The sequence below is a fragment of the Oenanthe melanoleuca genome, chromosome 2 (genome assembly GCF_029582105.1).
Source record: "Oenanthe melanoleuca isolate GR-GAL-2019-014 chromosome 2, OMel1.0, whole genome shotgun sequence".
In the NCBI taxonomy this organism is placed as follows: domain Eukaryota; kingdom Metazoa; phylum Chordata; class Aves; order Passeriformes; family Muscicapidae; genus Oenanthe; species Oenanthe melanoleuca.
Genome location: NC_079335.1, coordinates 72,413,182 through 72,431,387, shown reverse-complemented (window position 1 = coordinate 72,431,387; position 18,206 = coordinate 72,413,182). Strand labels below are relative to the sequence as shown.

Below are 18,206 nucleotides of genomic sequence, written 5' to 3'. Positions count from 1 at the left end.
TGTGCTTTTAGGTATCTGAAACTTTTTGAGCTGTTTGGAGACAGGCAGGCTTAAGCTGTATGTTGGCAGTCTTCAGAACCAATTTAACTGTTGCCAATATTGATGCTTCATGTTTACTCTTGCTCCTTTCCTTGACTTTGCAGCTAAGAAAAAGTTTCCTTCATCCTGCACCTACCATTTCAGAAACACGAAAGCCAATTAAGGTCTTGTTTACACAAGAAAGTAAAATATGCTACAGCTTTCAAGTCCAGACCCTTGATTTTTACCTATCAGTTCCCTGTGCAGATAGTCATGATATCATGAGTATCATGAGGTTTATCACCTCACCTCTTTTTAACCTCCACAGAAAGCCATGTTACTTTGCACATGCACACAAATAATAACTGGTGAACCATTCACTGAAACACTCCATATTTATCTTTTGCTGGAAAGAGGTTATCAAGGAAGTAAAGAAGTGTCAGGGCACAGCAAATTCGCACCTCAGTCCCCAAAGAACTAACTTCTACATGCAGAGAAGCACTAAATCCATTTGGCAAGCTACTACAGCAGCAAGCATGTAAGGGATTTACAACTTAAGCGGAGGTCTCTTAGGACTAGCACTGAACTTTGAGCACACAGCTATGTCAGCATAGCTGTTCGAGTCAAGCCTTTCAGGGGAAATTGAGGATACTGCAACAGAAATCTCTTCTGCAAACAACTGAAGTTATCTCTGAAGTTTAAGCTGTCTTGACAGACAAGAAACTGCCATCACAGCTATATGCATAGCAGAAATTCTGCTGGCTTCCTTTTTCACAGCTAGGGGGCATGAATTTTATACCCCTGTTATGCCAGAAAGGGGAAGAGGAAAAAACAATCTGTTTTTCTAGGAGTTTTCATAGTTGTTAAATCTAGTACAGCCAAGCATATGTGAGCTGTGTAAAGTAAATTTTCTCTATTCATGTCAAGTCAAAGACACATAAATTATGAGACCAAGCCATTTGTTTCATCATACATATCTTAATTCTTGGAGCACATGTAGTCTTTCGAGAAAAAAGGAATCAACAGATCACTTCTGGTACTCTTCTATTGTTTGATAGCTGTGGAGAAGGGTAGTGAAGTACTTAGCTCTGAAATACTTATTTAATTCTCATTAAGGGCCATTTAAAATATCTCTGATGTTTGGCACTGAACATTAACAGAAGCTCCATGTGCACCAGTGAGCAGGCACTGATAGCTGGTGGAGTCTTCACTGTGCCTGACAGTAGGCAGCAACACTTACCTGTCACTTGCAAGACAACACATGCATTCAAGAAGGGTGTGTTTTTTCTTAGGTTGCTTACTTTTTAATCTTTTTATGTAGGTCAATTATCACCAGTCTCTAAAGGGGTCACTCCTCACATTCCAAAACCTCTTTCCTTGCACTCGCTCTCCACTGTTAATGTAACAGCACAAGCAGGTATCTTACAGATCAACTAGGGCAATCCATCACAGCTAATCATAAAATGAAAACTGCAGAAGGAGCAATTAAAAGTAAATTAATCCCAGCAGATGCCGTACTATTTTCTCTCATTTTTATCCTTCCTCTTGTTTACACTTATATTTATGGCAAAGAAGGCAAAACTGACCCTTATTATAGTTGCTCAGTTGCCACAATCACACAAAAAATTTAGTTCCTTGACTTCTGATGAGCATAATTTGTTATTTTTGTTATGAAAAATGACAGCATTTGAGTCAAGGTATACCTACCTGTTCACATTTAATCTCTCTCCTACGTGTATGGCTCAAGGTGTTTAAATGCAAACCCAAATGACACAAGTAATTAGAAAAGCATCAATATTGACATAATACTGAATTGTGTCTATCAAAAGCTTCAAGCTGACTGCTGAGTTTTCCATAAGGAAGGAATTGTTTTCCTTCATCTCGTTTTTATGTAGGTTTTCTGTAAAACCTGCTAGAAGGACTTATTATAGTGGCACCATTTTATATAATTTGCCTTAGTCTGTCTAAGGACATTAAATCAATGTCACCACTAACATAATGAAAAGCAATGTGTATTTGCACCTTAATACATTCTCATTTCTTATGTCTAGGTATTCACCAAGTTAAATGTCCATGTAGTAGAAATAGGGAAAATTGTGTTTAAAATCAATTGCACCACCTCTCCTTGTTTCTGAAATTTTCAGCTCCCAAATGCTTCCTTGATTCATTCCAAAATAAAGTTGTCTCAGACAAGAGACCTTTCCTTGGATATAATTTAGCAAGGCAAAATGAAAGAAAAGTATCTACATACAGCACATCAGCCATAGCCATCCATGAACCTCTGCTCTCAGAGCACACCAGAGATGCACAGAGCAGACAGTCTACAAGATCAGCGGGTGACTCAACCGTGCACACACATCAACTCCTTCAGAACTCAACTCCCTTGAGGGCAAAACATGCTTTTGCCATTAAGATTATTAACTTGGGGATATTTACTCCTATTTCCCTTACATATACCTCTTCTCTGGCAGTTACACATGGTTAATGACTTAATTAAAATAATTGGTATAGGCCTAAAGCTAAAATGTTTTTTTAGCATTGCAGGAATCTCCTATGGAATACTAAGTAAACATCTCCCACCACAATTTCAGATTCAGAAGGCAGTTAATTAACTTCTCAACTTTCAGGCCAGTTCAACTTATGTTTTCTAGAAAAATTATTATGAGCTAAATCTTGATACTCGAAGACTGATGGGAATTGAGTGGTAAGGACAACAGAACAAGTGACAGCTTCTAGATGTAGGAAAGGCATTATATGGATACTTAAAAGCTTTATATATTTAAGCTTTTCAGTCCACTTCATTTTGATTCATACAGCTAATTTGGTTGTTTTATCTCGCACTGATGTGGGCAGAGCGTTTTGTGGAGAATTTAAGGCCAGTGGGCTTACTGAGGAGAACAAAGTATCGAAATTGGAAGAAATAAATATTCAGGCTTTCTTGTCAACCTTTTCAATCAATTTCTTGCACTTTTGTTCAAAAGCAAACTGCTCAACTCCCCATTCCTGCATATAAACTTTCATTGATGCCCTCCCCATTCACTAACCTGCTCGACTTTTTGATGGAAGATGGAGGACATGTCCAGTAACGTGCTCCGTTCATCCAAGGCTGCAGCAAATGCCTTCCATTCCTGTTCCAACTGACTGGCAATCTGTTTGATTTGCTGTGAAGCGTAATGGCCAGACTCAATCAGGCGGTTTGCTACTGACATGATGCGGCTTATGTTTACACACACATTCTGTGGAAAAGGGGGAGGGAAAAATTAGTGCCAGTTAGCAGATCAATTTAATACAGAGGTATATTCCTAAAAAATTCTACTTTATTACAGTGCTGATCAATAGTCTGGTTTTATTTGGTAAGTTTATGCATGCCAAACTTTGGAATCTAGGTGTATAATGTAGCAGTCTATCCATGACTTGAAATGATCGGTGTAAAACTCATGTTAACAATCAACTTAAGCCAATTTATATAACACAACACATTATTACAATAAAGAGGAAGAAATAACCAATATTTATAGACATTCAAGTCAACAAGTCATTCAGACACACACAATATAGGAAAATTGAAGTATCATTACTAAGCTCTTGATCTACCCACAGTTTGCATGTACGCAACATCTGTCAAACTTTACATCAACTTCTGAAAGTAACTTTTAAAGAAACAAAATAAAGAACAACGAGCTGCGAGAAGTTTAACAGTTTTACATTTTATTTTCTTGCCGCTATACTGCCTCAGAGCTAGCACTGAAAATTAGATAAATAAAGTCAAAGACCGGAAGTATTCTCTAGCATACTGGCATTAGTCACCGATGGCTCTTAGTCAATCTAATTTTCCATCAAGAGTTTGATTCCTGTGATGCAAAACAAGAACAACTTTGCCACAAAAAGCTTTCTGAACAACTCTTTCAGAGCTACATGCGTATAATATGGAGTTGACACTTTCTTCAAATGGGCAGACTCCTGCACATCTAGAATGAAGTTCTTAGAATCACAGGATTGTTGAGGTTGGAGATTACCTAGTCCAACCATCAGACATTGAGCAAATCAGGTGGAACCATGACCTGCTGGCATGCAGCCATTGCCCAGAGCTTGACACTGACTGGCTGGAGCAAGTGTAGCAGCTCCTCCAGGCTTCACCGTCCAGACTCATTTGAGTGGCAATTAGGACATGTCCCTATTGATTCTAAACTGTATGCATGTATGCAAGCAGGTGCATACCTGACATAGCCTACACCTCAGCTGGTCCACTCACACTGAGCACAGCAGTATCATGATTTTCCTTTCTGCACAATACTACCTCTTACTTTTTTAGGTTATCCCACCCATCTATGTTCTGCCATACAACTGGCAGAGTACAAATCTGCTATTTCCAACAAATTTTAAAAGACTGGAAAGCATTTAGGCCTATTAAAAGTGTATGTAGCATAGATGCAAGACTGTTAAATGAATACAGAAAGCCCTTAGATGGTCTTTATAGTTGTGAGAAGAAACAAGTGCCAAAAGAGAAAAGACTGAAGGCTATAGTAGACTGCCATCTGAACTCTTTCTGAAACAAAATGTCTGAAAGAAAATTTCATGAAATAGCTCCCTGCCAGGACCTGAGCAGCCTCCTTTGGACCTGAGAAGGACCAATCGGTGTCTGATTTTTTATATTGACCCATTGTTACACCAATGAGAAAGTTTAGGTGCCTTTGTGAACCACACGTGCAAAGATGAAAAAAACCCCAGGAGAAGCTCTCTTTCATTTTGGGCCTCTCAGGAGGTAACTAGTCTGGCTGGGGCTGGGCCTGGGGAGGTGAGGAGAGGCCCTTTGGCCACTGAGATCCTGCTGCCTCCCTCTCTCCCCCTGCATGGCAGAAATGCTGCTGCTGAAACACCCCGGCAGCAGCTCCGGGCAGAGGCTGCCCCACTGCTCCCCTCCGGCCCGGTAGGGGTTGAGCCAGGCTTCCCCCCATCCTCAATGGAATGCAGCCAAGCAACACATCACTGTTTCTGGCTGGGCACCTGCTAAGACCCTAGTTTTTTTGTAAAATAGCTCCCAGCCACTGCCTGGAAGAGATCACAAAGGCCATCTGCAGGCCCAGGCAAGGTATGAACTCTTTCACTGCCCAGAATGAAACTTGCAGACATTTTGTTCTCTCTCCTGAGTAAAAGAAAAGGATCAAGATGAAGATAAGCACAGAAACAGCATGAAAACACCAAGGTCAGACAAAAGGAAGAAGTCAAGGTCCCACATGGAAGGGACTGATGGAGATGCCTCACTGTTGGACTGAAATGTCTCTTTTTTAAGCTGTGGAGAAGAGACTCTTGTTTTCCTATAACTCACAGAAATGCATTATGGGGTGGATGAAATGTTCTAACTGTAGATATGAGCAGAGGCATTGGTGTTAAAGTAAGCAGATGTTGAAGTAGATGTGATCCCATGAGAAGTTTGAATAGAAAGGAGAGAAGACCCCTGCTGCCCCCCAGGGAAGAGAAAAAGACCTTTGTTGTCAAAGATGAAAAGAGCTTTTGGTTGAACTCTTATAATCCTAAAAGTGTGCCCTATAAATGGACATACTCCTCAATAATGATAGTAGGAAAACTGTTAGTCAAGGAAGGGATTTTTACACAGTGATCAGATTTCCATTCTCCTGGGTGGCTGATTCACTGTGACATATAGGCTACAAGAAAACTGCTTCATCTCCATAGACTGAAGAGAAGTCTCCTCTCCCAAGAAAATTTGTGAAAGACTATTTTTAGAAATGGTAAACTAACTGATGGATTTCCATACTTTGTCAGTGTGAAAGAAAAGAAGTTGTGGGGAGGAAGAAGAAGTGTTCTGAAAGTTTTATTCTGATTCTTATTACTTATATCTTATAGTTTCTAATAATAAAGTTTTTTCTTCATACCCTTTAAAGTTTGAGCCTGTTTTGCCTTCCTCCTAATCTTATCTCACAGCAGGAAATGATTAAATAATTCTAGTGGGTGCACTGATGCTTTGGCCAACGCTGAACCCGCAACATAAATTGGTGCCTTGGCCAGGAAATCTCAAATTGGTGAACCGAAACCACTACACAAAATTGGTGTTTCTGCCCAGCTGAACCGAAACCGTGATACATAATAAAGCAATTTTGGAAATTCTGTAGCAGCAGTTAAAAACGAAGGACATGGCACTATAAACATCAAGTAAAACAAATTAAAACTGAGCTTTGGTTAACATGTATTCATTTTCCCATAGCAATCAGGCTTCACATGTCTGGAAGAATACAGCCTGTAGCAGTATGAATATGAATTAAAATGCTGATAGTGGAATATTTTCCAAGCTATGTGCACCACATTCCTTTCTTAAAAAAAAACAAAAACAAACCCACCAAACAACCACACCAAAAAACAACATACAATATTCTAAAGCTTTTACCTCACTATGTGCTGTAACTACCAATGTTTTGAGTGTCAGTATTTTAGAATGCAATGACCTAAATGAGATTGATTTTGTTCAGGAGAAAAAGAATCTCTAATAGTAACTCACTACAATTACACTGTCTTTAATTGACTCTTGAAGGTCAACAAATTTTGTTCAATTTCCTACAAGGACAGGCAATTCCAGTGTCATTATTATAAGACAACTGCATATTTTGCATTCTGCTTGAGAGATGAGAAACACTGCTACAAGTGGCTCATTTACCAGAGACTGATATCTTATTCATTGCATGCATTTACAACCTGGTTTTAGTTAAGGAAGCAACGTCTAGGAGATAATAACTGATAAAGTCTTATTTAGTGACCTCATTTACACCACGTGAATCTGCAAAAAACACCTGCAGCTTCTAAATGCGTATCAACTGTCTCAAAGGTGAAAGGGTAATGTGATAGTGCATTTCATTCATTGTGTTACACACATGACTATTGTAACAAGACTTAAAAGGTAACAATTGAAGTCACTGCATTACAGTGTTTAGCAAGGATACTAATGCTAAATGTACTTATTAGCATGATTGTTTTCTCTCAAACAGAAACCAGAAGCTGAAAGGACACCTTATAATATCTCGAAAGCTCCTCACGGCAGATTTTTCCTCTACAAAGAATATACAAGTAAAAAAAGTTATTCCTCAGCAAAGCAATACAGATTAGTAGCCTAACTGTACTGTGTCATTTTTTGGTGTGTGCCTGAAAGGCAAATACACGGGAAAAATACAGGTGACAGCCTACAGAGCTAATCGAACTTCTATCACACTCACACAAAATAAAGCTGGCAGGTGGCCAGAAGGTTCAGTTTTTATTTCCTGATTTTCCCAAATCCATTTAGAAAATGTTTGGTTAGCCCCAAGATTTCCAACAGCAGTTATCTGACACAGAGACTATTAAGCATTTGGTTTTAAATGCCATCAAACTCAGTGACATGGTCCATAAGCATCTTAAGTGGTACCTCTATACAGACTGTAGTGAGTTTGAACTATTTTACTGTGATAGAATCAATTTAGAGATGGAATTTTCAAATCATCTGCCACCTCACACACAAATGACAACCAAAATATAGTGTAGTAATAATGTATGACTTAACACCTCCTTTAATGATTTACACATTCTCTAACATTTCCCCTGGTCTCATTTTTAAAGCAATAGTAAAACTGAAAGTTTGGGAATATAAACTTCAATGATAAGGGCTGCAGGATGACTAAAGGTAAAACCTGATCTATTCCCCTGAAAAGATATCAACTTGGAAACATCCAAGCTGAAATTAACTTCAACTACAAGGACCCTCAAAATATTCTCAGGTAACCATTTAACCACTGCTATCAGCACTGGAACATGTGCAGTATAATTTCACTACAGATTTCTTCAAATATCTGATCTCTTACCTACATTTTTCACAATGGAGACCTGAGGAATCTTACTGCAAGACTGTATAGTCCAACACCAACATTACCTTCTTTCCTCTTTTACTTTTTTCACTCATGTTTACTTAGTCATGCCTTCAAACTCTCCCTGCAGACACATCACTTTCATGTATATGTTTCCCATTACATCACTAAATATCGGGCTCTAAACTGGACCTAGTTCTCTCACAGGACCAACTGAATCAGGGCATTTTCTTTACAAATCTAAAGTTCAACCAATAAGTACCAAGAGTGAAATATGACTTGCTTCTTTTCAGTAACACCACTGTCTGTTTCTTTAGTTTGTGATTCATTGACAGTAACTACTTGTTGCTGTATTAACACCTCGGTAACTGACCGCTTTTTAAAATCTGTTTGCTTCTTCCCTCTTAAGGATTGCACATTTAGCCTGTTCTATTTAGTCTTGCTGACTTTGGAGTGGTCCTCAGAAGCTGAAAATAGCCTGAACTCATTTTACCTTTTCAGTCTATTCTCAGGCTAGTGGCATCCAGACATTGTGTCTAAGCATTAACCGCTCTGGCACCATAAAGATTCTCTTAGGGATGTACACCTGTGGTCTTGCTCTCATTTGCCCAAATCCTGACAACCGAGGGCAGTCTAGAATTCACATGGTGCTTAAGTCTAGCTCAAGAGACAAATCTGTATGGTTACAAAAATATGTATTTAAAGTAAAAAGAATCACAGGGGTTCAAAGGAGGAGGAAAAAAATTACACTAGCTCTAAGCTAAGGTGACTTTTACCTTACCTGACTGTCTTAATGCTTTCATTTGTACAAGCCCCTGTGGGTGGATTTGAACAAGACATCTATTTAACTTCTAACTCCACAAACTTAGGGATATTCAATGGTTGTGCTCATACTTTTATTTTAACATCCCAAAGCTGTCACCAGTGCTCATCTTTGACACTCTCTATTTGGATAGCATTCAGGATTTGATTACTACCTTGATAAAATGGTTTAGTGTATGCAAACAGTCTGTTCTGAGAACATTAATCAACTTAGCAATACGCCTACAATTGAGAATGGGACTTTTTGGATTATAGTTAATAAATGTAACTTCTAATCATGGTCCTATCAACAGTGAGACAAGAAGCAGTCATAGCACATCCTTTAATAGTAGCATGTGTCAGCTTTCTCCAAACAAAGTCTCATTTTGCCTGCATCACTCTTCAAGCATTTTAACCCTCCCCAGTGCAAGGAGAGACACAGTTAAACTGTAATGAAAGCAAGGCCATCTAATCTAGCAAAAAGAGCAGAAAATGTTCAGCAAACAACATCCTCCTCCTCACCCATATTTCACATGACTATTTGTCTTGTGTCTCAGCAGATGTATAGAAAATGGCAGGGAAAAGAGTGGACAGACACATAATCAGTCTTTCTCACTCTTGCATGCAAGAAAAACTAATCGTATAATCATGGGTACTTTATTCCTGCAGTTTAAAAACTGCGTAATTTTTGTACTTGTAACTCCTATGATGCCTTATTTGAAAGTTTCTCCCTTAAAAGGTACTAAAAACTTGTTTTGAGAAGTGAAGCATTGGTTTAGTCACCCAAATTGGAACGTCAAGCTGAAACTGAGTATTGCTTAAATAAATCTCAGGACCTGACAACAGCAATTTACTGTTGCTGAAAGCAGGCCTTTAAAATTGTACTGAAAATCCATCCTCATCTTCAGGAAGCAGAATCACTGAGATTTTGTTTTTCCCTACAGTTATAGAACATGGGATCTATTTGCCCTATAAAGAGACAGTTTTGACTTTTATTTCAGTGGCAGGAAGTCACTGAATTTGGCTGCAACTGTGAACTATCCTTTGGCCAGTAGCTCTTCTAGCCAAATCAACCTGTATGTCAATTCATGGTACTCAAACGTATGTCCCTCTTTAATACACACCACTACACCTATCCAGCTTTTCTCTGGGACAGATTTATTGCAGTGAGAACCACTGTGTATTAAGCTTAAGACTTGCATCAACTTATTCCTGTTACCTTGAAGTGCAACCATAGGAATACACAAGGTTCCTAGATATATCATTTGCTAATGAAACTGGAGAAAGTAAAGTTAAATCTCTTCCCCGGATGTATTCTTTACCTTTTTGTTTTATAACATTTGGTTTACACTTCCAACTATGTTGTGTCCTTACTGAAAACCAACATTCTAAAAATGGCACAATGCCATTACAAGAAAATTTCCAGCAAATCCTCTTTGTCCTTGATGTAACTAACTTCTGCTCATGACAGGAAATAAGTAATTTTCACAATGGTTTACCATCCAGGTGGCTTGCCTCAGACTAGAACACCACATCAAAATTTTGGCATCTCACCCAAAGGCTGTCCCTCTTTCTCAGCCAAATTTGGCATAAGCAGCTGCAGAAGTTGCCTTCCACCTCTTGGAAACAAACTGCTGCTTGGGAAGGAAGGAGACATGAGAGACCCAGCTATTGACAGAGGGTAGCACCTGCTGTGGAGGGGAGCACGTGCCCTGCAACAACCATAATGTGTTGGGAAAAGCAGCTGCAACATCAATTATCAGAGTTAAGCTATGAGCCAAGTGCAAGAGGCTGCATTTAGCTGCTTGGGGAGCATTTATCCTTTGAACAGCTCTTCCCCACCTCAAGTGAGCCTAAAGAAAATTGACTAGAAAGCAAGATCTATTAAGGTCCAATTAGGGCCACAATGAAAAGTCTTCAGAATCTCCTGCAATAAATAAACCTTATACATAGTTGTCTTTCTCCCTTCCCCTATTCTATCCAAACCAATCACTTTACATGGTTGTAGATAGGTTAAAAGTTAAATTTCACTTCTGGTGTTAGAGTATGCACACAAGAGACCTTAAATCCACTTTGATTACTGAAGAGTTACACTGACAGCAAGAGTGAACAAACAGCAGTTTGTTAAGCACAGCATATGTGGAGAGTGGTCAGGGAGAAGCCAAACATACTTGCAGGAGTTAAGACTGCCCAACATTTTTCCAGTTGAAGGCTAATGAAAAATAAGGCCTGCCAAAATTCAATCAGTTCACGTCATTTTTTATGTCACATTCAGTTTAATCTTTGCCCCTAATCTGTATGAACAGCTTTTGTCATCTACCCAAATAAAACCTAGATAATCTGAATGCTGCTTAAATCAAAACCATGGACCAATCATACTGAATTTACATTTTCTTATTCCATGGCAGAGAACCCTTCTGAGGGGGGGGCTATGCTGCAGAAAAAAAATGCTACTTTGTTTTTACCCTTTTGAATGTTTGGATAGCTTAATTTGCCCCAAATTTTAGATGCACTTTGAAAGCTTTAAGAAAACATTTTGCAGGCTGAGAAAAAGTCCCCTGTAATTAATGTATTTGATAACTAAAGGCAAAGGAGAGATTAACAGGAAAAGACTAATAGCAAACACAGAGCAGGAAGGATTATGCTGCATCATTCAAGTGCTTCCTACTGTTGATAGCATTTGAACAGTCTAAAAGAAGGAAAAAAATTAAAAAGTCATTCAGTTTGAAGAAAAGAGTACAACAGTGACTAATATGAGGACAGGGTTACAGAAGAATTTAACATTTAGAATGCAATCCCAAGAACTGCCTGGAAGACCACTCAAAATTACTAAATTCCAAAAGTCATCTCATGTCAATGACACCTACTGTCATACTGTGGCTTTTTCTGCTCTACTTCATATGCATAGCAGTGAAGAACAACAACAAGGTGCTCCATAAGGCAGCAAGTCCCCATGCCATGAACCAAACCTAATGGTCAAAACCATTTATGATGTTACATAACTTAATTATGAAGTTCATCAGCATTTGCTTTATTCTTTTCAGAAAGTTCATATTGATTTTAATTTTTTTAAACTTTTTGAAAGAGTTGAGTTGCAAAAGAAGAAAATGTGCCTGCTCGAATCACATCTTCTATTGTCTTACCTCCAGCTATGCCATACACAAGAGCTGCCTTACTAGTCCTTCCATTACTTCTGCAAGACACATAACCTAGGGAAGTTATTTTGCCACTTGCCCATTCTACAGAAAAACCCTCTTGCAAGAGTTGATTATTTCAACCACACTTTAATTCAATTCCCATCCTTGGACTGCCAAGAATATTAATTTGTAACAAGACTGGTAGTGTTCTTCCTTTATTGATCCAACAAACAGGAACTGGATTTAGGCCCAGACTCCCAAGGTTATTTAAACACCTACAATGTGCTACGGACCTAAAATGTACTTCAGAATTTTGTCCCCATGTTCAAATAGCAATTCATGAAACCGAAAGTAAATAGTTTTCACTCATTGCCAGTTAAAATCCCTTTCTTTTTTTTTACAGCCTACTGATGATATTTGACAAAAAAAATTTGTTTGAGCTCCATTGTGCTGTGCCGAAAATGAGAAGTGTCTTCTTAAAATGACAGAAAATTATTACACCAGGCTCAGTTACTTCTCAGAACTTTTTGTCTGAGATGAAATCTATCCAGAAGATCCTGAGAGTTATTTCTTTCAGAATGAAGAGCTAAAATCTGTATTACACATGATTCTCTGAAATTTTCTACAAGACCCAAGGTAGTATTCAAAGACACATGCTAGGTTCTAGAACTTTAGACACTTATATTTGAGAGGTGCTGAGGTTGTTTTGAACACTGACATTTGTCAAAACAGTTTTGTTGCTTTATCACAGTACCTCTGTACCTGACCACCTTTTATTTTCTTCCATTGTGTTTTATCACTTGACTGCTCAAACACAAATTTGCATTAATTGTCAAGAAGGAATGATCTATGTCTAAGTCCTTACAAATTCTACCTTAACACAGAACAAAGAGCCAGCACATCTGTGCTGTCTGTGCAGGGAGCCCTGTTCTTACCATACAGTTCATGGCAAAGTGATTGTGCTGTGTCTGAAGTTCCATCGCATGGGGGTGACTGGTTCCAATCTCTGTGTAGCTGTTCAGAAACAGACCTTTGTTGTGTGTGATCCAGTCAAACATCTACATGAAAATATTAAGGAAAGAAGAAAGTTCAATAATTTGTTATGGCAGAAATCATGGACAAGTTATGTAAGGTACCTATGAACACAGAATACAGAGTCTAAGGCCATGAATATTAACACTGATACTTTTCTATTTTAAGTTACTGTACATTTTAACCCAAATATTGCTGAAACCTGTCTTTTTGTACCAAACAGCTAAGGCTGTTACTGTTATCTTTACTACAGGTGTTTATCTCAATAAGCTACAGTAATGTCATAATCACTAACTTAATTATTACAAAGGAGTCATAGTAAACAAACAGACTTGGAGCACAGCCCTGAGTTGCCAAACTTATACATTCTCTAGTGTCAGCTCTTGTTGACGTCAGCAGCTTAGCAGCCTAGAATGAAAATGGCAACTCATGGAAATTTAATATAAATTCTTTCACGCTGATCAAGTACTTCAGCAGCAAGTTTAATATTTTTACAGAAGTTTACAGGAGTTTACAGGAGATTTGAAAACAAGTATTCTATTTCTAGATGAATTATTAAAAGTATGTGTGAGCACAGAGTTACCTTCTTCCAGGGAAATGTAAGAATAATCTTTAAATATGCTTGTTTTTAAAAAGAAAAAAAGGACTATTTTAATATTCCAACAAATTTTAGGAAAGACCTCATATGACAACAGGCTATCAATGAAGGCACACAGGTATGTTAACAGTAGCACTGGAAGACAAAGTTTTCAAAGACCAAGCAACACAGCAAAAAGCTGTTTAACACCCCACCTGCTCACAATGGTCTTGAAATCTTTGTTATATCTCAGCATGAGAGACACATCTGCTTTCTGGATAAGCTGAAATAGATTCTCCAGGAAAAAATCGGTACCAGTAAGCACTAAGTATCATTTAAAGATCTTTCAAAATATGCTGGCTAGCAGAACAAGTCAGTTTATCAAGTCCAGTATTTGTCCCAAGTCCATGACAAACTAAATTATAAGCAGATGACAATACGGTAAGAACTGTAAATCAAACTTCTGAAGTTTAGATGACTGAGACAGCTGATCAAATACTCCTAAAATTTTAAACTTTTTATCTAGAACACAGTGAAAATGTGTTAGAACATTATTCAAAACAAACACTGGTACTGCTCATGACCATCCTTCTCTAGGTCACTTGAATTTGCTGCCTTCAGACACTTAAAGGGCAATTCCAATCAGATTCCCTCCCCCTTGTCCCTTTTTTGCCTTCGTCCTGAACCAGTCCAAATTTCTTGCACTGAATTGAGCAAATCCTCCAAAAGGAACACCTCTATTTCTCTCCATATAATACCCTTTTTCTTTCCAACAAAGATCCCACCCTTTCCCACATTTCAGTAAAATACAGATTATACACTGATAAAAAAGTCATGAGCTGTGAAATCTAATCTGACACAAGCAGAAAACCTTTTTAATCTTTTTTTTACTGGCTAATTTGAGAAAAGTCCTAGGTATGGTAGCTGCTGTCAACCTCATTTTGAGGTGTCTAATATTTCCCTTTTGAAAGAAAGACGTGTTAATTTAATATAGACTTATTCCTGGAATCAGAAATACTGACAGGAGCTTATGCAACCACATGGCAGGACAGAGGTCAATCCCACAGGCTCAAGTATTTCACAAGAAGTTTCTTAAAGCCCAAGTTATGTAAGCAATTTGATAAAATATGAGAAAATTAACAAAATATATCTTGATGGTGCCCACATGGTACTGAAAGATATGTTATAATGCAAAATAATTAATGCTGTAATGAAGTGGCTGCAAGGTTGATAAAGTACATTTGGGTCTGAAAGAGCAACACTAGAAGAACAGCTTGCCTTATTTTCTAAATTTTAGAAATAGATAATAATTTTATCTTTTTTCCAACTCTCTACATGTCCCTACTATTTTCAGCTATATCCATCCAGTAAACATTTTCTTTAAATGGTATCTTAAAAAATATTCATTTTTTAAACACAGCAGAAAACATTACAGTAGTGTAAAGAAAGTTCCTGAGCTGAAATTATGAGGGTAAGGGAAAGTATGGGTGAAGAATACAACTGAAGAAGCAGGAAGAAGTTTTATATGTTTGTTCTGCTTTTACTCTTCCCCATGTAACAGCTGCTGGAGAGCAGAATACTGGTTTAACATGGACTGTTGGTCTCATGCAGTTCAGGTCATCTTATGTAAAATACTTTAAGAAATCTGAGTACTTTAGGCTCTGACAAAAAAACATACTTACTACTTGACTGCACAGTCTAGTTACTACTACTCCCAGAGAAAAATTCCGCATCCTTCCTTGAAGTATTTGTTTCATGGTAACAAGTAAATAAAAAGTGATTGCAAAACCATTCTACATGAAAATAGACCTTATTTGAGCTTATCTAAAAGCAATCTGCCTGCCATACTTCCTCTTCAAATTCCATGACAATCCAGGGCTTTCTCATTTGAAGGGACTGGTTAGCCTGAAACATTCTCAAATCACTCAGCTCCCTGTTAATGACATATGCACTGTCAGAAGAGATACATCAGTTTTTTGCCTGGAACCTCAAACCCTGCATCAATGAAGCAGTTCCCCATGTCAGCCTCTTCATACTTTGTTGACTGCCTGCCACTCACTTCCCAAAGATCACTCAAAAGAAGACCAATGTAGTCCATAATCACCTGTATTTATAAAGTATACAGCATTCTTCTTCACCTGATGCATGCAAAAGCATCTGTCTGGAACAAATGCTTAACAAAACAAGCGCTTTGAAGTCTTTAGCAGTTAAAATTTTCTTTGGTAAGAGCTTCCTGTGTTCCTTACAGCTCAGAAATACTAACCCATGCCCTTTACCCCAGAAGACCCTGAGTACCTCTCAATCAAGAAGTCCCTTATTTCTCATTAAAAAGCTAGTGATTAACTTCAAAGACAAAAATTACTGCTTTCAGTTACCCTTGGCACTTCTTCCAAGTCCATCAAGTATGAGGCATTTGTAGTCTCCTCGGTCAGTCCTTACCTTTTCAGCATCCTGCTCAAACAGCCTGAGCTGGAAGCATTGGTCCAATTTCAATTTCCGCACATGCCACATCTGATGCAGATGCTGCCGTGTTGAGTGCAGCCTGTCCAGCATGGTGGACACTTTGGGTAAAAGGTTCTGTAAGTCTGCATTCCCTGACCCAGAGTTCTTTTTGGGAAAGCTATCACTGCTCTGTATCCGCTGGAGCAGCTTTTGTCCTTCCACATCAAGGTCCTCGATAGGGGCCTTAATGACTTTCTTTTTTAACTGTGAATGCTCCTCTATCATATTGCGAGCACCTTCCAGGTCCTGAGGCATTTCCTTTTTTGACAATATATCCTGCAGTTCCTCCAGTCTGGACAGCATATGGGTTGCATTGCTAATGTAGTCCTCAAAGGCAACTCTGATTTCTATCCACTCCTCATGGTTGTACTCCAAACAGCCATCAAATTCTGGGGTTAGCTGAGAAGGATCAACTACTTTGGTAAGGCCTTCCAGAGACACCATATTTGTCTAAAAATTAAAATGGAAAGAAAAAAATGCTATTACTGAAATGAATTTTAATTTCCTTTCAAGTTTTTGTTTTTCTCTTTGTAAGTGTTTATCATTCTGCTCATGAAGTCCACATGACAACTTTTCTCACACATTTCAAATATCAATTCTGATCAGCGAAGACAGGGCAGGTATTTTCCCACATTTCTTTCTTACCTCACTGCATGTAAGAACAAAACAGCAACTACTCTTGATTACTGTTTTGATTAAGTTTTGACTTTGTTTATTGCAAAACTGCAAGAGGATAACAGCAAGGCTCATTCAGCTGATTTCCACTGGATTCTGGAGATATCACAATTACCATAATGCAGACTAAAACAACAAAAAGACAAAACCTAAGTTTTTTGTCATTAGGGAGGAAAACCACAATCCCTTCTAGCACCATTGGCCTAAAGTTCCCCTCCTTTCAGGCAGAATATCATTTATGTGAGAGTTTTCAAGGTGCTGATCATTAGTGAGAACATTTAAAACCACAAAACAAATAAAAATCTGTATACCATAGGGAAAATTACCTCAAACTCAAACTTAGAGCTGCCAAAGTTAGTCCTCTGTTTCTGCCAGAAATTGTCTGGCTTGATTATCAGTGCAACATGAATACAACATGGAAAGGATTCCTGTAAAATCTTCAGCAGAGGCTTTATGGAGTCCCATTTTGACCCACGCATATCGACAATGACAGTGAATCCTCGTTTACATACTTCCTCACTGCAGAAAACAGAAGGAAAGGTTAGCAAGCGTTTCAACAGAGCATTCTACTCACCACACTGCCAAATGAACGTGGTGTCCTCAGGGTCTCACTGCTGACTAGCTGACCATATACAGCAGATCTCACAAACCTCTCAAGACACTTCTGTCACCCCATGCCAAACTCCTTGTGGGGGATAGCTTTGTATCTGTTGCTGATTTGATATTCTGCCATTATCTTTCCTTTGGTTTTCACTGTTTATATTCATGACAATTCATCGTCCAGTTTGTTTCTCCTTCACCTTACACACACAGTAAATCTACCACTTCCTAAAGCACCAATATCTAATTCATTTACAATTACAACTCTTCAGAACACACACACACACTTACTTCACTGATGATAATATTCATGTCTTTCTATGATTGAGGGGATCCTCTAAAAGACAGAAGACGGCAAATTATTCTTACCTACCAATTTGCAACTTTTTCAAACTGCCTCAGATTTAGAAACCTTTTATCTGAGAGTTAGAGTCTGTAGAGGAAAGACACCCATTTATTGACAATTTCTTCTGTAACAGGATCGATTTGTGAATATTTGTAAATAGTTAAACAACACCACAGTATTTTATGATTGTGAAGAAAACCAAATCAATCTGTTTCTGCAAAATTTGAGCTCAATTTTGCTGTCCAAAAGTTGACAGACCTTACACTCAAATTCTCCAGCACCCCCTCTGAGAATGGAAGATTTAATTTCTTTTCATTAATATCTTCTGTACATTTAGTTCTTGCCACTGATCAAAAGTGACAATCACCACCACCACTAGAAACTTTGATTTTCTTCCAGCAGAATTTGCTACATGACCTTGTAGTATGACCGTAGGAAGGAAAATATTTCAAAACCAATGCATCGTAGCCAACAGACTATCAAATAAGACCAAATGTCCATTGTTTGAGTATGAGTCACTTTCAGGGATATGACTAATTCAAATGCCATTCTAGAGTTCATGTGGTGAGGTTTTCAGAGTGTCCAAGAGGCAGGGAAGCTTCACTGGCATATTTTACTCAGCCTTATTGGCCACATTGCAGAAAGATGGATTATGACTAATATAGAGACCTGGT

The 18,206-nt window shown here is 38.2% G+C and overlaps 1 protein-coding gene across 2 annotated transcripts in view; it reads right to left on the bottom strand.

Annotated features, from left to right (window-relative positions):
* The window catches only part of TRIO (trio Rho guanine nucleotide exchange factor), a 244,848-nt gene that overhangs the window by 150,006 nt on the left and 76,636 nt on the right, over positions 1-18,206 (bottom strand). For both annotated transcript variants that reach the window (XM_056483314.1, XM_056483315.1), the window contains exons 4-7: positions 16,913-17,105; positions 15,849-16,361; positions 12,736-12,858; positions 3,063-3,254 (exon numbers count right to left, since the gene is read on the bottom strand). In XM_056483314.1, coding sequence (XP_056339289.1) covers positions 3,063-3,254; positions 12,736-12,858; positions 15,849-16,361; positions 16,913-17,105 — 1,021 coding nt within the window. The remainder of the gene's footprint in view (positions 1-3,062; positions 3,255-12,735; positions 12,859-15,848; positions 16,362-16,912; positions 17,106-18,206) is intronic.